General features: G+C 37.0%; 3 protein-coding genes and 1 long non-coding RNA gene across 4 annotated transcripts; 1 reads left to right on the top strand and 3 right to left on the bottom strand.

Annotated features, from left to right (window-relative positions):
- Positions 1-26: 26 nt before the first annotated feature.
- On the bottom strand, positions 27-2,618 carry LOC131016717 (uncharacterized). The gene is made up of 7 exons (XR_009099194.1): positions 2,486-2,618; positions 1,912-2,012; positions 1,319-1,370; positions 1,082-1,163; positions 463-519; positions 274-328; positions 27-191 (listed from the first exon to the last, which is right to left on the bottom strand). It is a non-coding gene; the product is annotated as an uncharacterized LOC131016717 (long non-coding RNA).
- Positions 2,619-2,648: 30 nt separating this feature from the next.
- Positions 2,649-5,874, top strand: LOC131016716 (uncharacterized). The gene is made up of 6 exons (XM_057945418.1): positions 2,649-2,788; positions 3,232-3,484; positions 4,049-4,127; positions 4,321-4,408; positions 4,534-4,640; positions 5,388-5,874. The coding sequence occupies exons 2-5, from the start codon at positions 3,245-3,247 to the stop codon at positions 4,625-4,627; spliced, it is 501 nt and encodes a 166-aa protein (XP_057801401.1). The 5' UTR covers positions 2,649-2,788; positions 3,232-3,244; the 3' UTR covers positions 4,628-4,640; positions 5,388-5,874.
- On the bottom strand, positions 5,816-8,626 carry LOC131016715 (uncharacterized). The gene is made up of 4 exons (XM_057945417.1): positions 8,282-8,626; positions 7,491-7,666; positions 6,829-7,027; positions 5,816-6,381 (listed from the first exon to the last, which is right to left on the bottom strand). The coding sequence occupies exons 1-4, from the start codon at positions 8,358-8,360 to the stop codon at positions 6,107-6,109; spliced, it is 729 nt and encodes a 242-aa protein (XP_057801400.1). The 5' UTR covers positions 8,361-8,626; the 3' UTR covers positions 5,816-6,106.
- An 8,833-nt stretch (positions 8,627-17,459) lies between these two features.
- LOC131016714 (protein ALUMINUM SENSITIVE 3) lies at positions 17,460-20,275 on the bottom strand. Its single transcript, XM_057945415.1, has 2 exons — positions 19,814-20,275; positions 17,460-18,155 (listed from the first exon to the last, which is right to left on the bottom strand). The coding sequence occupies exons 1-2, from the start codon at positions 20,045-20,047 to the stop codon at positions 17,595-17,597; spliced, it is 795 nt and encodes a 264-aa protein (XP_057801398.1). The 5' UTR covers positions 20,048-20,275; the 3' UTR covers positions 17,460-17,594.
- Between the last annotated feature and the right edge of the window lie 1,674 nt (positions 20,276-21,949).

Below are 21,949 nucleotides of genomic sequence, written 5' to 3'. Positions count from 1 at the left end.
CAAATTCAGAGTGTAGATGATCTCAGTTGACAATAAAACTTAGTACACTTAAAAGGGAAAATACAGAAAACTGTAAATATGTTGTATCAAGTTCATAGACTGTTAAATTTCAGTTCCTTGGCGACGAACTCACAAGATCGCTGCATGCAGATTATCAACAAGACTTCAAAACACAAAAATCTCTGCATAACCTGAAATCAGAAGCCAAACTTGAAAACTTGTACAGGAAAAACTGGAGCAACAAAATCATCAATTTTGAATAGCTATACTAACCGTAATGTTGCTTGGGCACAGCCACTCAGCTCTGGTAATTTACATTTTGACTTCTCTACAGTTTGGATCAAAAGTTGAAGAGATTGATGAATCAGATTTCCGCTTTGCAATAGCAAAAGAATTCCTACACCTACCATCTTTTCAAGAGGAGCAGAAATACTATAGCTGGAAATTAGTATAAACTCATACCTCAACTATGGTAGAATATTTGAACGGAATATAAGAGGGTAGGTGCAGCAAAATCCACTGCAAAATAAATATAGTGAATTGAGATGGTTTCATGTGATGGAATTAAGAAAATGTAGCTATACTGTCACCGGAATAAAAGCAACACTGTATTGTTAGGTTCAAGATCAAATTCAGCTTTAATATACACTTTTAGAACATATCATGCAGTGTGGTTCATTCACATAAACCTTACGCGATGCTATCTAAAAACAGTCCAATACCGTATAACACGATAAATGCAGAAAAAGATGAAGGTGAAGGCCAATGACAAACCACAGAAACCAATGGCCCTTGTTTAAATTTGTCGTGGAATGAAAATGCTACTGGCTTCGGATTGTCAGCAGGACCTCGGATGATTAGCCAAAATACACAAAAAGAATATGTTTAGGAACAAAACACATGCATGAAGAAAGTTTGAAACGGAAAACTATTGCAGCCACCATAACATGTGTGTTCAAAATTTTGGTTTTATGAGCAATGAAGAAAATATACATAAATATATACTGAAAAGGGAACTATAAAAGAGATAAGACTGTTGAAATTAAGGGAGTTCTTTTAACATCAAATACAGCAACGAGACCTTGTATTGCTCATCACCATCTTTATATGACACCGCCAATCTCTCTCCTGAAGCATCCCATGCTATCTTCTCAATGACCTGGCTGCAGAATAATGATATAAAGTTAGTAAACAATCAGTCAAATATAGTGACTTCAAGTATACATGTACAAATATAAAGCCAAATTCCTTGTAGCACTATCTCAATACAAATATAACCAGAGAATATGCTAACAGCTAAGTTAAAAGATTTCTCTACCTGTCGGTCAACAATTTTATCTCTGGCAATTCAACTGGTATAAGATGTGCATCTGAAGATCAACATGAGGTTAAACAGAAAAAAGTGATACTCAAACAAATACCATTTCAAAAAATTTGAAGACATTCAATCAAATATGATAAAAATGTCATCCTCCAAAGTATATCATGGAAAGTTAGAGAAGCTACCCAACAAGAAACCAAGAGACCACATTTGCATGTCTGTCAGGAAAATGTCCAAAGATTTATAATATCATAAAAAAGAATCTTCAGATTAAGGAACAGAGAGCATTCTGGAAGCTCATTCAATATCTGTTTGCATTGGTGAAACTCAAAATAATAAAATTTATGCGAAAGTTTATTATCCATTCATCTTAGAGATGGTAACATCACATAATCACAGATATGTATGAGACAACTTATCTGCAAACATTTGTTAGGTACTCATTGTTTCAATTTCACAAGCAATGAATAGAACCATGAACCCTTTCGACAAAAAAGAATTGCAAAAGCCACATACCCGTGAATTTTATTCAATCAGAATAATAGGACAAATATTAACACAACAGAACAAAAGCAGGATATGTTACATACCTAGCGATGGAGGTTTGGATGTAAAGTGAATGGAACCTTAATGATGATGACTCCGAAAAAGAAACAAGTACCATACAGCCATCTGGATCCCATGTTGCTCCCTATCATCAACAATTAGATGAATAATCAGACAATACTTTACATGCCAAATTTTTCCAGCAAATAGAAATATGAGCAATTAAGATCATAAAGAATGCATATGTAGGTGCACTGCTCAACTATCTTAATTAATCACATAAAAGCATAGATGCAGAAAAGCGGCCCAAGACAACACAGTCATTTTTATTTTTGCTTGTCAGCTGAAAACTAAAACTAAAACTAAAACACTATATTCATCTGAAATTTTCTAATCTAGAGCGTGTAAATAACTTTTTTCATGAACCCAGACTTTGAACATAGTCTCCTGAGTACAAGGCTTTCCATAAAAGAAAAAGATGCTTAAAAGGGGGGGCAAAGTGGGGGTGGGGGCAGACAAGAAGCTGCGCAGTTTATCATTTTTCACTAAACCATGAATTCTATGAATAGATAAAACTGATAAGTTATCACTACTTTAGAAAACAGGTTATCCACGAACCGTGACAAAGCCATTCTTTGAGGACCATGGTTCCGATTGTCTCCCAGAGATAAAATGTTCCATCACTGCATCATAAATGATTCCATACGTTCAGCAATTGTCACCGCCGCTGCCGTGCCCACCATCATCTCTCTAGCCTCACTCCCTCTGTCTCGCTTCATCTATCTCTATCCTTGTTACCAACACCCACACACCAAACAGAAGCCCTTCTTCACGAATTTAACGTCGTGCTCCACTGCTCTGTTGTTGCAACAGCACGCCGCCGACTCTGTTTATCCCCACTGATTTCGCATTCAGTTCAAGGTTTTTTCTAAAATCTGGGCGTGACAATTACTACCTTCTATTGAAATTCTCATTTTTTTCATTTTCTCTTCGATTGAAGTTCTCAATTTTTTCATTTTCTCTTCGGTTAAAAAAGAGAACAAATGCAGATTCAGAACTCTTCGATTGAAGTTCTCATTTTTTCATTTTCCTTATGGTGAAGACATTGAGTTAATTTTGTTGGTTTGATTGCTGAAATCCATGTTTATGAGTGAAATTGTTGTTGAAATTACATCTGAAATTTTGAAATCACGTTTAGTTAAAATTTTGGAGAAAAAAACAGTCAAAATTTTTACTGGGAAAATATTAACGTTAGAAAACTGTAACTCTTTATAATAATAATAATAATTAAAAAATATATATACGATCCATTTATTTACTTATTAATTTATCTGCAAAGAAACAACTCAGTCTACTTGTTTCAGTTCAATTTTCGCAATGTCACACGCCCTGACGATGATGGTTCAGTCGCCGGCGTGTTTCGCCGCGAAGAAAAAGTCACCACCTCCGCCACCGCCTAAAACCCAACGGCAGAAATCCGCCACCCATGGGTTCGGCGGCGAGAAGAAAACTCCCGTGTGGCAATGCGTGGAGAAGTGCGGCGCATGCTGCAAACTCGACAAGGGCCCCACTTTTCCTTCCCCTGAAGAAATATTCGACGACCCTTCTGATGTCGAGGTCTTTTTCCTCAGCCTTCTTGCCCAGTGCGCACTTCAAGAATTAATCTTCAATTCTAGGGCACAGTGATTGTGACGGCCCAATGTGTATAGTTGTTGAAATTGATGTGCATATATGAATTGAGTTTGCGTAGTAATGTATTTCGGCGGTGACGAATTTGATTATATATTGGTGTATGTGCTTCTTGAGTTATGTGAAGTGGGATTTAGTTTGGTTATTTAGGTGAAGAGAATTTTGTTACTTACTTGCTTATAAGATGTTGAGATTTTTATCAGAAGGTGGATAAATGATTTTGAGGTTGCATAATTAAGTGAAGAGAATTCTGTTGCTTTTCTGATGTTGAGTTTGTGAATGTGATGTTTATAGCTCTCGAATGTTTTAACAGAGTGTTTGTTTGAGTATGCATATAAAAGTAAAAAGAATTTTGTTTGGAATGTTGAATATGTGGATACAGCCTCTATAGTTCTTAAGAGTTGTAGTATAAGATTTGCGCATAAACGACCGATTGAGTTCTTTAAATGGAGTTCGTTTTTACGAATATATGATGTTGAATATGTTGTTCAGCACTACAATAGCTTGGTTGGCCAAGATGGGTGGTGCATACACTATGATAAGAGCTCTAGAAAATGTTCGATATATGCTGGTGAGTATTCTCGATTATCTTTTGCAATGTTGATTGCTAGAAAGGTCCAAATGTTGTGTACTTATCAAAAGCTGAATCACAAGTTTGATAGGGACCGAATAATCAGAATGGCGAGGGGCTCTTATTTGAAGTTTCAAATTTGTTATTTGAGCTTATATTTAGTTCTGCAGTTCTAGTGTTTTGACTTTTTCAGATCGTCCATATTTTTGCCGAGTTGAGCCAGAGATTTTTCATAGATTATACGGGATTGACAAGAAAAGATTCAACAAAGAAGCATGCAGGTTTACCAACCTAGATGTTTTCTGTTCCTATGATCATAACTGTTCATGTATAAGTTGTCCATCGAGAGAAGTCACCCTTGTGCATAAGTTGTCAGTGAATCTACTAATACAGGCCTCGGCTTCAGTTGTTGTGCAGACACTATTAAGACTGTGTACGGAACAAATTCACAAGAGTTAGAGAAGTTCAACAATGCAATATGGAGCAAAAGTTCTAAATGAAAGGATCTTGCACGTATGTCTGAAACTTACCTCTCTGATAAATATAGTTGTGTGTGTGTATTTCTTGTGTGTTTGAATGTCTGTGGTGATGATTGTCTATTCTTTCCTTGCTGCTTGCTTCTATCGAAAAGCTATGTATTCCAAACTGTACAAGGCTATCTGATTTTTAATTATTTAGATCCTTTTCTCACTCATTTGTAGCATAGGTTTGTGCCTTAGAGGGTGTTTTGCTAAACTTATTTTAAAGAGCTTATAAGCTCTTGGAGCTTATAAGATGTTTCAAGAGCTTATATGATGTAGTTTTGTAAGAGCTTATAAGTTGTCAAAGTATTTGGGTAATTGAGCTTATAAGCTAGCGAGAGAATTTTTAGTTAGTGAGAGAAAATCTTTGTTAGAGAGTGAAAATCGAATAAAAATAAAACTAGAATGATTTATGATGAAAATAAAAAATCATAGTTGAGTTATTTTTGTAAAATGAGTGTTGCTTATAAGATGATGAGAAAATAAGTTGCAGTTGAGGAGCTTATTTTTTGAGGAGCTTATAAGCTCTAAGAGCTTATTTTTATAGCTTATGAGCTCTTTAGGAGCTTATTTTGTCAAACACTTTGAAAGAGCTTATAAGCTCACCAAACACCCTCGTAGTCTTTTTACTCATTGAGTCTCCTTGTTAGTTGTTACTTGTTAATTTCTAGTCAAGGAGTCTATAATGTTATTTATTTTCTATTCCAAAAATCGTTTAATTGGATGAAATGCTTTTCAGGGAAAGAATTTGGAACGAAGTTGTTATTAGATTGTTACCATATGAGAAGTGGAGCAGCGGAAGACATACTTTTTTTTATAACTAGTAGTCTCTTGCAGTTCCTGTTTTCTGCCACAAAGAGCTCATTGAAGATTGTCTTATGAAGAGGCGTAATCGTCTGCTATGACATACTGTATCCATGCTAATTAACTACGACGAGCTGATGACAAGTCATATCATCTGGTGTTCTTCAAACAAGCGAAAGAGACGAAGCATTGCTAAAGCATCCACTCTATGATGTGCCCCGGAACGAAGAATTGAAATGTATTCATCTTGTGTGCACTGGAATTCATTCTCAGTAGGTTATAACACGGTGCAGTACCATGTACATTTTGTGCGGTAGAGAAGATGATATATGATAAACAAAAAAGGAAAAGAAAAAGGAATCATTTGTTGGTGACTTGTTGCTACTGAATCTCTTCATCTTTACATTGGCAGTTTGATAATATCTCATCTAGTGTTTTATTTATAGTACATGTGATGGTAAAATAGCAAATGATCCGAACTGCTCCAAAACCTCGGAACATCTTACACAGTCATTTGAAGCTCCTATGTTTTATCTTTGTCAAATATGAACGTGACCATGCAATGTTTGTGTATGGAAATCGAGTATTCACACCTATACAAGAAGGCTCGTGTCCTAGCTATACAGACGAAGAGTGAAGATTACGATGAATGATTCAAACTGTATGGCTGAGAGGACCTATTCCCAATTCATCCTCGATATCATCAGCATCTTCAAATAGTTTGAGGAATTGAGCCTGCTGTTGCAGCCTCTTTCGTCTCTGCCACCACTTGCAACCGGCTACGAGCCCACCAGTAAACAATATCAGGCATGCACAGCTGATAACTAAGATTAAAGGCCAAGGTAGCATTTTACTCGATTCCTCTTGTTTGGCTTTAGAGGAATTATCTTTTTCTTTATCTGCAGCAGAAGATGAAGCTGCAGCTGAAGCTGACAAATAATCATAAAATTCAACAGTCAGCTCAAATGAGTCTATGCCTCACAAGAAGAATACAAATTCATACTTCAAAGTTATTTGATTTGCCATTTGTTTGAAAATAACAGAACAAACATTCAGACAGGAATGATTCTAATTAGCAACTAAAAATAAAACAAGATATTTGAAACTACACTGTTATCATGTTTTGGTAATTGAAGAGAATGACTGCTTTTATATAAATGGACCTAATTTACACTGTGATTGTGCATGTACAAGCAAATTGAACGAATGCAAGGGCAGAGAGATACACTTTCATATGCTCGCCAAGAAATGAAGGCATTTGAACTATGTAACTATTTAAGAGGACACTCTATATGTAACCCTAAGATGCCATGAGAGTCTTGCATCACATAAATACAATTAAAACATGAACAGAAAGATAATACAAGGTTTCTAACCTTTTGCCAGCGCAACACATTCCTTACACAGAAATGTGGCATTGAACTCTTTCTCCTTAATATGAATATACTTGCCATCGGACCGTGTGAAATCAGATGCACAAAGTTCCCACTCATCAAATACATAATTTGATCTAATAGCATCCTTCTCATAGAGCCCACATCGTTTGCATTTTATATCAGGAAGTTCTGTTAGAGGCTGAGATGAACAAGTGGAAATTTAGAATCACCTCTGAGGTTTCAATGTTCAATTGGTATAATATGGTATAAATAATCCAAATGCCAGAAATAACCAATTATCAGACAACAATGAGTAGCAACACTAAGTAAGTTAATGATAACAGGAGTTATCAATAGCCAAATAGCAAGACCAACTTTCAACAGTTTATCACCACACGCAACAAGAGATAAACGGAACAAGTGGGGCACAATTATCATGAATTTAGAGTGGATTTCGAAGAAGAATATCGTAGTACCAATATTCTTCTTCTACAACACTATATAGAAAATAATATACAAGCAAAAAATCTAACACAACAAACTATATGCTTCAAGTTTCCAAAACAAATTAAAAATAATAAAAGTCATCCACAGAAACAACTAAGAAGTTTAAGATGCTAAAGTATCAGCAAATGTGAACTCGATAATCATCAGGAAATTACCTGCCACGATTCTTCACCTCTGAAGGAATACAATACATGCTTTTCTTTAACATCTGGTAGAATTATCTCACCCTCTTCTTTACACTTAAAGTAAACTTTCGGTTTGGTCGGAATCCATTCATGAGTTTTGAAGATCTCGATAGAATCAAGCGTGACAACTGAGGCTGATATAAAAGCTGGAGGCAGGGCAAGATAACCAGAATAGAAACATTAACATTAAGTCAGCAGCAAAAACTCAAATGCATCAAGATCATCACTACATTGCCTCTTTCACTCTCATTCAACATAGAAAGGGGAAAAAAGAAAAAGTACTTCTCAACATATCTTTACTCAACGAAGCCAACAATTCGGTATAACAATTTCAAAATCCCGACCAAATCATTCTCTCTCAAAACAAAGCTTATATAATAAATGCCTTTTTTCCTTTGTGCAGTAAATAACGAGTTATGCTTAACAACAAGCGCTCCTCAAAGCATATTCACTTGTTCTCAATTTCAATTATGTTCTCGATCTTCGATACCCAATTTTGAACTTGAGAAAATGTTCACAAATCCATTTCTATCATCAGTGATGTCAGTTCAAATCATGAAGGTGCCAAAATCAATAACATAACGAACGTGTATCGTATAGACAGATATAATAATTGAAAATTCTCACCCCAAACGCGCCGAATTCTCATACAATAAAACATATTTAATCATCAAAGGTTCAAAATAACAAACTCAATCCAACGAAGATCATCACATGAAAACCAATTCTCGCTTAATTAACTGAATCGGCGAGATTTTTACCTGCGGAATAGCTGAGAAGAATCGTGCATGAATAAAAAACCAACAAGGGAACCCTCAATATCAATCGACGGCGAATCATCGTAGCGCCAATCCTCGCCACCTCGGTATTCAAATCAATAGATATATCGAAAATAATAATCACCGGAGTATTGCTCGATCCAAATTAGGGCTTGAGCAGAATTTTCCTTTATTATTATTATTTTCTTTTTTTCTTTTGACGTGAAACCTTGGCGTGGGAAGGAGACAACTGAAGGGGGAAGAAAAAGGAGCTCGCGCGTTGGTTATTTAAGGTCGTTAAGGTTGTACGCTTCGCATACGAGGTTGAACCAGTGAGGCTTCGGTTGGAAGGCGGTTATTTACTCGAATTTTCGAGAAATATTATATATTTCAAGAAAATAAATACATTTTGTCATACAGCGGCGCCCTAGAATTGACTTCACAAAAAAAAAAAAAAGATCTATACTACTACTATACATCCTAAAATTAATATTTTCTTATAAAATTTCATTCTTGAATTAGAGTAGTTCGTATTTTGCACTCTATGAAAAGATTGAGTGACAAAAAATATTCAAATTTAAAAATACTTTTCAGTGTAAACAAAAAGAAATATATAAAGTTTGCATAAGTACTAGAAATAGAAATACTTTAATATTTTTTTTTTTTGAAAACAGAATACCTATATAGAGTGCAAAGTACAAATACTGTTGAATGGTTCAATTTGCATAATCGTATTCGTATATGCATTCTGGAATGGTAGAGCATCCACACCGCACGAGCCCCCTTTGAAGCTTTATAGGTATGGTCGTCACTTAGCCTTTTTTACGGTAGGGCTTCTATATAATTTATTTCCATTTTATTTAAAATAAGTATTTATGTTAAATGTAGGGGTGGGAAGATAGAGTTCGGGTATCGAATAGTGCCGATTTCGATCCGAATTTGATCGGGTATTGAGTACCCGATACCTGAAAAATTAGGGTATCGGGTCGGTATTTAGGTATTAGGGTGCTTTGAAAATCGAGTATCGGGTATACCCGATTGGGTATCGGGTATACCTGAATACCGGATTAAAATTAATATATATTTTTAAATTATTTAACTACATTTAATAAAAATAATAGAAAGACTTGAAACTCTGAACTCTCAAGTCTTCCCCTCCCGTTAAAAGACTCGAAACTCGTCTTCCTCCCTTCCATCCGACCATCCCGTCGAACTCGTTGTCCTCTCTCACCACCGAAGCCCCAACGACGCTGAGAGCTGGTCGTGCCGCCGCCCAGCGCGAGAGAGTACCCGAGACGCGCCGCCTCTAAGCCTCTTCTTTTCCGCCGCCAACTCGTCGTCCTCCGCCCAACTCGTCCTCCAGCCTCTTCTTTTCCTCCTCAGCATCTTCTCCCGCAGCAGCCATGACGTGCCGCCTTTGAGCTCTGTCTACCAGCAGACCGTAGGTAATCCTTCGATTTATTTTCATTTCATTTTCTAAGAATCCTATCTTCCCACACATAAATGATAGCCCGAAGTTCAATATGGGAATTTTTGTCCCAAAATCTTGAATGTGGAGTTTCTACTATGTAGTTTGTGTTGGAATATTTACCTATGATTGTTTGTAAAAGGCCGGACTTACATCTGCTACTATTTGGTTGATAGTAGTAGATTGATGAAACTTTGTCTGATGTATTACTTCTGAGCCAATGGTGCATGATGCTAGATCGTAGATGACTGTGTCAATAGAAATAGAATATCCATTTGCTAAACAGGGAGGGGAAAAAAAGAAAGAAATTTCGTTGAGGCGGTTAAAAAATTTCAATTAAAATTTGGATCGTACAAAATGGTGACCAAATATGTTCGATTAAAACTTTGTTGAGGCGGTTTGAAAATTTCAATTAAAACTATTTGTAAGCTACATTAAATTAATTTTGTATTGAATCTCACATCAAAAAGTGTATGCTTCTCTATGATGTGTTGTTATCATAAAAAAAAACTATATTAAGTTGATTTTGTATTGAATCTCATGTCCAAAAATATATTTTCTCTTATAATGTGTAATACACTATTAAAATTGAAGTTGCATCTAATTAAATTTAAAATCATACTCCCACCATTCCAGCTTTTAGTATCCAATTTTCATTTTTTTGGTCGTCTCATATTTTGGTATCCAATTCTATTTTTAGTAAAAGTAGGTGGAGCCCACTCCACCTTAATTATTTTAACACTCACATAAAATGTGAGACCCTTATTCCACTCACAATACACCCAATCACTTTATTAAAATCCGTGTCACTCTCGACTGGATACTAAAAGCTGGAACGGAGGGAGTAATGTTGAAAATATTTATGGAAGAATTGGATCATGAGATGCAATAAAGGATCGAAATCAACAATCAAGAATCCCTTATTAGAGTAGATATTATTCTTTCCTTATGTATTAATTCTCAATCCTATAAAAGGGTGATTGTACTTAACAGAAACACAACAAGAAAGAATAATAAAAAAAACCTTTACAACCATCCTTTTCTCAATCCTATGACGATACCATGTTCTATCATGGTATCAGAGCACGTTCGATTCTTAGAACTCGGAAAATTATCATCATAGTTTCAAATACCTTTCCCAACCTTTTTTTTCGATCAATACAGTACCTTTTCCTCTCTCTTTTTTTTCCCCTAAAAAAGACCACAAACACAAACATGTCAGATCCAAAAATAATAGAAGATTCAAAATCAACAGGAGCCTCATCACTAGGGGTGGATCGGTATAGTATGCCGAAAAATTTTCGTCATACCGTATACCATACCGTAAATTGCGGTATGAGAATTTTCATACAGTTGTCGTACCGTACTTTTCGGTATACCAAAGATCGGCATATCGAAAAGTTCGGTATGAACTTTTCTCATGTCGATGTCGTACCGATAGTGCGGTATACCATACCTTATGGTATACCAAAATTATTGATATATCTTTTCATGCCTTACCATATATTTGTATATATCGAATATGAATAGCAAATAAAATTTGAAAGATATTCGAGTAACCCTTGGAATATGCAATTATTTTTACGAATATAAATCGAATCCAATAATATTCGCTTCAATTCGATTTGTTTACTTTACATCCCTAAAATTAACTTATTCTAAAATTATAGTTATAGTGTACATATATATAATATAACCATATAGCTCACACTTATATAGTTATATATTATAATTGACTATATATTGATATTCTAGTTTCATCAATAACCCAGTAGATCTTGTAATTATTGTTTGAGTTTTATATTTACTCAATTTATTTACTTTTTTCAAATTTTACTTATGACTTATTATTATCTATTAGTTAATATTTTATATAACATGGATGTAACTTATTCTAGAGATATAGTTATTCTAGAATTAGAATTATAGTATATAAACATATAAATATAGATATATATGTAGCTCATACTTGTATAGTTATATAATATACTTGTATACTTTTCAAAGTCCTTTAGTTAAATTAACATGATGCAACTTATATTATATTCATTCCATTTATTTACATAATTTTAATTATTAATAAATATATATATTTTATAAGTTGTCATTAATTTTTTAGTAATTATGAGAAAGATATTTTTAATAACTTACTTCTAATTAAATATATATATATATATATATATATATATATAATTTATTCTGACGGTATACGGGTTTTTTGGTATATACTACCGGTATATACCAATGTTTTGGTATAACCGATACCGCGGTATATACCGTAACACGGTATATACCAAAAACAACGGTATATACCTATTTTTCGGCATATACCGCGGTATCGGTATACAACGGTATGAGGAAAATTGATACCGTTGCCGTACCGAAAATTTTCGGTACGGTACAATACCGTACCAAAATTTACGGTATACCGAAATTTCAATATTTTCGGTATTTTTTTGGTACGGTAAGTGCGGTATACTAATTTTTCATTATTTTGCTCCACCCCTACTCATCACAAGAACTATCTCTACAAATTGCAAATCTATTAAGGAATTCCGACAACATTACGCTCGGGTTCAAACTAGATGGCAACAATTACCCTCTTTGGGCTCGACTTATGAAGGTCGCCATAGGGAGCAGAGGAAAATCCAGCCACATTACAGGGCAACCACCACCACCAAAGCCCTCAGATTCGGATTATTACAGATGGGAAGAAACGGATCTATCCATTTTTTCATGGCTAATACAAAACATGAAAGCGAAGTTAGTAGTAAACTTCGCTCAACATCAAACGGCCAAAGCCGTTTGGGACAGCCTTGCTATTACCTACAGGAGCGGAGTAGATCATTTTCAGAGCTACGATCTTGAAGTTAAAGCCAACAAAGTGAGTCAAGGGTCACTTACACTGGAAGATTATTGGAACGAACTGCAAACTATTTGGCTCACCATCGATCGAAGAGAGCCAAACCCACTTGGATGTTGTGAAGAAGGAATCAATAGGTACCTGAAACTGATCGGAAATCGGAGCCTCTCCGGGTTGGATGCAAAATACGATAGTATCCGGTGAGATATTCTCAAGGAGACGCCCACTCCCTCAACCGAATCGGCTTTCTCGAGAGTGAGACGAGAGGCTGCCCGATTGCAAATCTTGCAACCGGCAACCAACCCGACCGACTCCAAAGACTCATCATATGGGGAGATATAGGGGCTGAACTCGCCACCACCCTGGACCACGGCCGGAAGGACGACCACCACACGCTGTCGGCGCCGGCAGAGGCCCTTCACACCGCTCTGGAAACCCATCATCGCGGAAGAAGGAAGATAAGTCGAAACTTTTCAGCACTCACTGTGGAATGACGAAACACACCAAGGATGGGTGCTTCCAACTCATCGGCTACCCGGAGTGGTGGGAAGACAATCACAAACCTCAGATGGCGAAGGGGAAGGCGGCGGTCGGCGTTAAAGGACGAGAAATCGCCGGATCGGCGGTAGCTGTGGGTGGAGGCGGAGAGACCGAGAGAGGCAGGGGAGAAACGGAAGAGGCGGTCAAGAGTGAAAATGGGGAAGATTCAGGTATAGGGTTCTAAACCCTCCTACTTTTGACTATTTACAGATTTTACCCCCCCATTCCTTACAAAACTGCCCCAATACTTTGCATAATAACAAAAGGAGCCCTCAATTATACCCAAATCCCTTAAATGTCTCAAATGCATGTCAAGCTGTATGTGACTTAAAAGATAGAGATCGAGGATGGATATTTGATTGTGGAGCCACCGATACTATGACCTTTGATAAATCTGATATAGTTGAGCTGTCAAAATCCTTTCGTACCCATGTTCAAACTGCTAATGGTGAATTGACTAGGGTCAAGGGAGCTGGAACTATAGAAATTTCCCCCACACTATGGCTGTCCAATTGTCTTTTTGTTCCATCTCTCTCACATAAATTAATGTCCATTAGCCATGTTACAAAGGAACTCAATTGTACCTTGCTAATGCATCATCATTTCTATCTTCTTCAGGATATCAGGATGGGGAAGATTATTGGGCGTGGCACTGAGCAGAAGGGATTGTACTATGTTGATGAAATAGCTCAACAAGGCAAGGTGATGCTGGCTCACGGAACTGCTGACCGGGAAGCCTGGCTTTCGCATCGCCGATTAGGGCATCCATCCACGGGTTATCTTAAGCTTTTATTCCCTAAATTAGTGAAAAATTAAGCTGTGTCTTGTGAAACTTGTGTTTTAGCTAAAAGTCATAGACATTCGTTTAAACCTAGTAATACACAAGTAAACTCAATTTTTTCTCTAGTACATTATGATGTTTGGGGTCCTTCACCGGTTACGGGCGGACATGGTTTTAAATATTTTCTGCTATCTGTTGATGATTGCACTAGGATGACATGGGTATATTTTTTAAAACATAAATCTCAGGTTTTTGAAAAATTTACTCATTTTTATGCTATGATCCAAACTCAGTTTCAGAAAAATATCCAAATTCTGAGGTCTGATAATGGGGGGGGGGGGAGTTTGTGAATAATTCCATGAAAAATCTTTTTCAACAAAAGAGAATAATCCACCAAACTACTTGCCCCCACACTCCTGAACAAAATGGCGTTGCTGAGAGAAAAAATCGAATTTTACTTTAAATGACTCGTGCCATGATGATTGAATCTCGTGTACCCACATCTTTTTGGCCTGAAGCCGATGCCACATCCGCTTATCTTTTTAATCGCCTTCCAACTAAAACTCTTCAACTTGAAACCCCATTGCAGAAACTATCCACTCTGGCCACTATACCCCTTGCTCTTACTCTTCAACCTTGAGTTTTTGGGTGTTCTGTTTTTGTTCACATTCCTAAACACGAACGGACTAAACTCTCTCCTTGTGCGGTTAAGTGTGTGTTTGTAGGATATGGGGTTAATAAAAAAGGGTATAGGTGTTATAATCCTCAAACCCGTCAAGTTATAACAACCATGAACTGTAACTTCCTCGAAACTGAGTATTTTTACAGTAACCACCTTAACAGTCAGAGGGGGAGTGGAAATAGTGAGATCGACTTGTTAAGTTGGTTACCAATGCCAGGCCCGGAAGCAGCAGATCCACTTCTAATCGACTTGTTAAGTTGGTTACCAATGCCAGGCCCGGAAGCAGCAGATCCAATAGAAATAGTTAGCCTTGCCACCGAGCATGTTTCATCCACTTCTGAGCAATCCAGTCCACCACATGAGCTGCCCATATATTCTCTGCCGCTGATATCTGAGGTAAGGACGTCTGAACCTACTACTGTAGTTTTCGACTCAACTGATCATATTCCTCAAGTTGTTGAAGAAGAACATGAGGAGCATACGGTGGTTGGAGATACCGGGAGATATGTGTTACCTCCTAGGAGTACTCGGGGTATTCCTCCCAAACGATATACTCCAGAAAAGTCTGGGAGGAATTCTCAGTACTCTATTGGAAATATCGCCAAAGGGAACTTGTCCAAAACTGCCACTGCTTATGAAGCAGCCTTGTACGATGAAGAGATCCCACACACAATCGAACAAGCTCTCAAAATCGACCACTGGAGGAATGCCATGAAAAAGGAGATTGGTGCTTTAAATCGGAATCATACATGGGAGAAGTGTATATTACTGAAGAGAAAGAAGCCTGTAGGATGCAAGTGGGTCTTTACAACCAAGAGGAAACCAGATGGATCTATTGAGCTGTACAAAGCTCGATTGGTTGCAAAATGATACACCCAGATGTATGAGATCGACTATGAGGAGACCTTCTCACCAGTTGCAAAAATGAACATTGTCAGAGTTCTTTTCTCCATAGCTGCCAACAAAGATTGGGATCTTCATCAGTTTGATGTTACAAATGCCTTCCTTCATGGAGAGCTCGAAGAAGGGAGAGAGGTCTACATGGAAGTGCCTCAGGGTTTTCCAGACGACTTCGAAGATGGCGAGGTGTGCAAATTGAAGAAAACTCTATATAGTCTCAACAATCTCCCAGAGCTTGGTTTGGAAGATTCACCACAGCTATGAAAAAGTTTAGGTACCAGCAGAGTAACTCAAATCACACCTTATTCTTGAAGAAACGAGGTGATCTTATCTCTTACTTAGTCATTTATGTTGATGACATGATTATAATAGGGAATGACTTAGAAGAAATTCAAAAGTTTAAAGAGGATCTGTTCAAAGAGTTCGAGATGAAGGACTTAGGGAAGCTGAAGTACTTTCTTGGAATCGAAGTACTCAGATCAAAGAAAGGGATTTTCATCAATCAGAAGAAGTACACCCATGACCTTCTAGCAGAGACAGGGATGTTGGATTGCAAACCAGCAAAAACGCCAATTGCTGTAAATCATGGACTACAAATTGTGGAAGGAGCTGAGTTAGTTGATCGTGGGCAATATCAGCGTCTGGTAGGGAAACTCATCTATCTTTCTCATACACGACCTGATATTGCCTATGTTGTTGGTGTTGTAAGCCAATTTATGCATCAACCTCAAGCTGACCACTTGGAAGCCGCGCTCAGAATTGTAAGGTATCTGAAAGGGACCTTTGACTATGGAGTGCTATTCAAGAGGACTGGACATCTAGAGATACAAGCTTACACAGATACTGATTGGGCGGAAAATCCGGTTGACAGGAAATCAACAGCAGGATACTTTGCCTTCATCGGAGGTAATCTTGTATCATGGAAGAGTAAGAAACAGAAAGTGGTGGCTCTCTTAAGTGCAGAAGCAGAGTTCAGAGGCATCAAAAGCGGGCTAACTGAAGTTCTGTGGTTAAGGAGACTATGAATGGAGTTAGGTCTTCATCCAACAAACACTTGCCAATTGTTCTGCGACAACAAAGCTGCCATCAGCATATCTGAGAACCCTGTTCAACACGATAGAACTAAACATGTTGAAGTTGATAGACACTTTATCAAAGAGAAGATCGAAGGCGAAATCGTGGCTCTACCATTTGTGAGATCAGAGGATCAACTCGCAGACATCTTAACTAAGGGTGTGAACTCCAAAAGTTTTTCAGAAGTTCTTGGCAAGTTGAGTATCGGGAACCCCATCACTCAACTTGAGGGGGAGTGTTGAAAGTATTTATTGAAGAATTGGATGAGATGCAATCAAGAATCGAAATTAGCAATCAAAAATCCCAAATTAGAATAGAAATTGTCCTTTCCTTATGTATTATTTCTCAGCCCTATAAAAGGGTGATTATAGTTAACAGAAACACAACAAGAAAGAATAATAAAAAAAACCTTTACAGCCATCATTTTCTCAATCATATGACGATACCATGTTCTAACAAGTAATTCATATAAAAAATTAATTTTTTTAAGGGGCAAGTGCATAGCACCTACCCCACACAAATCCTTAAGAGAATAGCGCAACTTTGCACATGTCAATCCAAATATTCATGAAATATATACTCCCTCCGTCCCTGAAATAAGTTCCTTTTTTTTTCCATTTTGGAACGTCCCCCAAATAAGTTCCTCTTTCTTTCTTTCTATTTTTTGACAACTACCCCACCACTAATAATACTTTATTTATTCTTACTTTTCACTTTTTCACCACTCCCAATACTAATTATAACATTTTTTCACCTTTTCACCATTCCCAATACTAATTATAATATATTTTTCTCCACTATCAATACACTTTACCATTTTCCTTAAAACCCGTGCCGTCCCTAAAGAGGAACTTATTTTGGGGACGGAGGGAGTATATAATTTGTTTTGTTTTAGCCCGAGTAATTATTAATATTTCATGTACATTGATGAAAACACAATAATTAATGAGGGGTTACAGAAAAATGGTTCCATTTTGAGACCAATTCGTTTGATTTGGAGAGATGAGTTTAGTCGGCGGAGAAGACGTTAGTCTCCAATTGATAAGCTTTGGTGAAGAAGGAAGGCCAAGAGAGGTAGGTAGACATGATGCTGCTAACGGTGGAAGCTCCCACCAACATGTTCATGACCACAATCTGAAGCTGGATGGCCTGAAGAGGCGAGGCCCCGCCCATGATGAGCCCCGTCATCGCCCCCGGCAGCGATATCAGCCCCACCGTCTTGGCGTTGTCCAGCACCGGCGACAGCGCTATGACCAGCGAGCGCTTCACCTGCTGCAGCGTGGCCTGCCGCGGCGTGGCTCCCAGAGCAAGAGCCGTCTCCACCAGGCTCATCTGGATCTTGATGTCGTCGCGGAGCTTCTTGATGGTGACGCCGGTGACGGTCATGGCGTTCCCCACCATCATGCCGGCAACGGGGATGATGTATCGCGGGGTGAAAGGGAAGACGCGCAGTGTAACCAACAAAAACATGGTGATTCCGGTCCCCACCAGAATCGATGCCCCGGCCACGTACGTCCCTCCAGGCACCTGCTTCGCGCGCTGTCCCGCCGTGTAACCGCCAACCGACACCTGTTCAATTACACAATTTATATACTACTATTTGTTTTGGTTTTATTAAGTCACTATACTATTGTAGAGATGAAAGGTTATCGTTCTATTTTGAATTCTCCAATTCAAAAATGTAAATCGTCAAATGAAATGAAAAAAAAAAAATCTTTGATGTCGCACATACGCGAACTTCACTGAATATAACTTAGCACTTGTGTGGTGACAATGAAACACGGTTCAATTAATAAGATATTTTTATTTCACTCAATAAATTAAGGTTCGAGTCATCGAAACGAAAAATGAAGAATCATTATTAATTCTCTTTTATATATGAAGAAAAAACAAAAATACTTAGCACTTATGATATTTATGTTTAGAAATGGATTGATTAATAAATGTAAGATAAATAATACAATGAATAGTTATTATTTCATTAAGATAAATTTATATCAAGAATAGATAATTTTGTTTTACAAAGAAAAATAGTGAAATAAGAGATAATCTTGATTTTATCCCGAATTTTTTAATTAATAATTTTACTATTCAAACTTATAAAGTCTATCAAACATGCATTAGGCCTGGAAAATGAGAGAATATGCAAATAGCCATTATCAAAGCAATGCAGAATCCAAAATAATGAGATGTTGCTATTAATTCATTTGGAGTCGCATATTTTCTGAGCAATTAATTCCACAGCAAATCATAAGATTAGTGAGCTGTCAAGATATTATATAAGTTTTTTTTTTTTTTCACTGTCTGAATTTTTAGTCAGAAAATGCAAAATAGTGAGAAGATCTCTTGAGATGAAATACAATAATCTAGGGCCTTTCGAGATGAAATATACTCCCTCCATCAACTAAAAATTTTCCTATTTTTTTTATTGCATACATTCACAAAATATTTTTTCAGATTATTTTTAAAAATAACTCTATTACCACGAATGGACCGATCACTTTTCAAAATAACTACACTAATTATCATCATTTGTTTTAATTTGTTAAACTATTTCTCCACTCATCAAATATATAATTAACTTTTTTTAAAATTTGTATCACTTTTTTTTTTGAAAAATGTTTTATGAATGGAGGTAGTATATAACGGTACGAGGATCTGATAAAGCGACAAATTGTACGAAGACTTGGTAAAATAAACAGCAAAAATGTAGGGATCTAATTAAGAATGCTTCGCCACTTATTAATAAATTAACATTAATATTTATCAATTTTTTAAGAAACAGAGTATATATTAATTGTCAATCACGTATACATCACCATACCAAAAGTAAACTAATATTTTCTATAATTCAGTCAGAAAGAGAATTGACTGTTATCACATTCATACACGTTATGTATAAGAGAAATAGTCGACCAACTTGTATAAGATTATTCAATTACGTGAATATATATATGATTTAGACTTTGTACATTAATTAGGATGATTAACTAGTCAAAGAAGATGTTATTACACGAACTAGAAATCTTTCTAGTTTCTTCCAAGAAAGATGCAGAAAAAAGTTCTTCATAAAGGTGTTTTTTTCTATATATATTTTGATGGAAGATACATAGATTTTCACATCATTAATTTTATACATACATGTGACATATATTGATAAGGTCGTAATTGAGAATCTCAAAGCTAAGACAGCCTAAATTGAAGAGAGAAAAAAGAGAGAGAGATACCATGAAAAGATAAGCCATGAGGATCCATATAGCATTGTCCTGTTTGAAAATGAACTCCAAAACAAATCCAATGATGGAGAGCTGAAGAAAAGCTCTGAAGATGGAGTAGGCCATCTCCCACTCCAGCCCCAGCTTCTGAAAATACGAGAGCGCCACCGCCATCGCCACCACAGACAGCGCCGCCACCGGCTGGATCATGCCCTTCAAGAACTCTAACGCCCATTCCCACTCCATTAATTCCTACAACTAATTCATCATATAGGTACTATATCTTATCTATAAATGAAGGGGGAATATATAATTAATTAATTAGTAGTGGACATTTTCGTGTAAATGTGTGAGTGGTTGTGGTGAAGAAACCTTCCCCTGATGGGAATGGAAATAATATTGGTTTTTATGGTGGAGTTGGTATCTTGCATTTGTGTAGGAAAAAAGGTACGTACGGCCCCATACGAAATAGCTATCACTTCCACTTGTGACTTGTTTCAGAGGACATATTCTACTGTCATGTCATGTGTCTTGTTTTTGTGGGACCCTTCTCTCCTAAGTCCTAACTTTTCCCCATTTTTATTATAAAATTAACACAAATTAACGTACTCATTCCGTCCCAGCCGAGTTGATATATAGGGGTGTAAGTGAGTCGAGCTAGCTCGCGAGCTACTCGAGATCGGCTAAAAAATTACTCGAAATCGACTCGATGTTAGTCGAGCTCGAGCTCGAGCTACTCGAATAGGTACCGAGCCCGAGTTCGAGTTTTGTGATACTCGACTCGTTAGGCTCGCGAGCCTAATCGAGCCCAAGTAATTATTATATAATATACTCCCTCCGTCCCGCTCAAGATGCTACATATTCCTTTTTGGACTGTCCCAACCAAGATGCTACATTTCTATATTTGGCAAAAATAAGGAATTTTAAACACTTAATTAACACTAATTAAGTATTTCTTTATTACATTCTCTCTCCTACTTTATCACTTTATTACCTTCTCTTTCTTACTTTATCACTTTATTATTTTCTCTCTCCTACTTTATCACTTTATTATTACACACTTAAAACATTAATCTACAACTCCTTAAATCTCGTGTCGAAAAGTAAATGTAGCGTCTTGACCGGGACGGAGGGAGTATTATATTTTGGCCCAAAATTAAATATATTTAAGATCCACAAATGGCCCAAACCCTAAGCCCATTTTAACACAATCTGATTTTGAATTACACAATTGAACAAAACCCTAAGCCCTAAGCTAAACACCAGCCACCCCAACCCCATTCTCTCATCTCTCTCTCGGCTGAGTCTGACCGGCGACCGAAACCGGTGACGCTCACCCCGGCGCGCGCGCGATAGTAGTAGTGCAGCATGAAGCCGCCGCCTTTAGCTCTCATTTTCCCAGCTCGCCGCGTGCGACAACAGTATTGGGAGGAACCACCGGCTCTCCTGCTACTCACTCAGCCGCTCCGGCGAGCCACGGCCTGTCGGCCACTCCTGCTGCTACTCAGCCTGTTTCTAGTGCACTTGTGTGAGACGTGCCAACTTTCATGTATTGCCAGGTTGTTGGTTTACAATTTTATTTAATATTGATTGTGAGGTTGTAGTCTCCTGCTTTCATCTTGCAAAGCTTCACTTAGTGTTCGCTAATGCAGACAATGAGAGGAAAGTTTGGTTCCTCTGTATAACAAATTTCCTATCATTATACTATAGTTGTTGTGTTTTTATTTACTGTTTATGAAATATAAACATAATTTGTTTGTGTAATATATGTAGCTGAGACAAGGGCATTTGCATTTTATTGATCTGCTCATCATCTATATGCACGATGATGCCCTCCTTTTTGTGGATGTTTTTATATTGGTGTTAATTGATGTTCTTTATATTTTGTTTTTCTTATATGCAGCCTTTAACATGATTGGTGTTGGTATTGGAGAAACGACTTAATGTTGGAGCAATATCTATAAGAAGAAGTTGCACATTTGCTATTTTATGTTGTATTTTCATTAAAGACAGCTTGTTACATTTTGATTTTTGATGCCTTTAGACTATTTGAAAACGCATGTGTTCATGCTTTCAATGTTTTGGATATCTAAGACTTGTTATAATTGATTTGGAGAATGACTTTTTGTGATGGAGTGATTTGCAATG

This window comes from Salvia miltiorrhiza, chromosome 3, assembly GCF_028751815.1.
Source record: "Salvia miltiorrhiza cultivar Shanhuang (shh) chromosome 3, IMPLAD_Smil_shh, whole genome shotgun sequence".
Lineage (NCBI taxonomy): Eukaryota > Viridiplantae > Streptophyta > Magnoliopsida > Lamiales > Lamiaceae > Salvia > Salvia miltiorrhiza.
The sequence above is the reverse complement of the archived record's forward strand: the minus strand, read 5'-3'. Positions and strand labels throughout refer to the sequence as shown.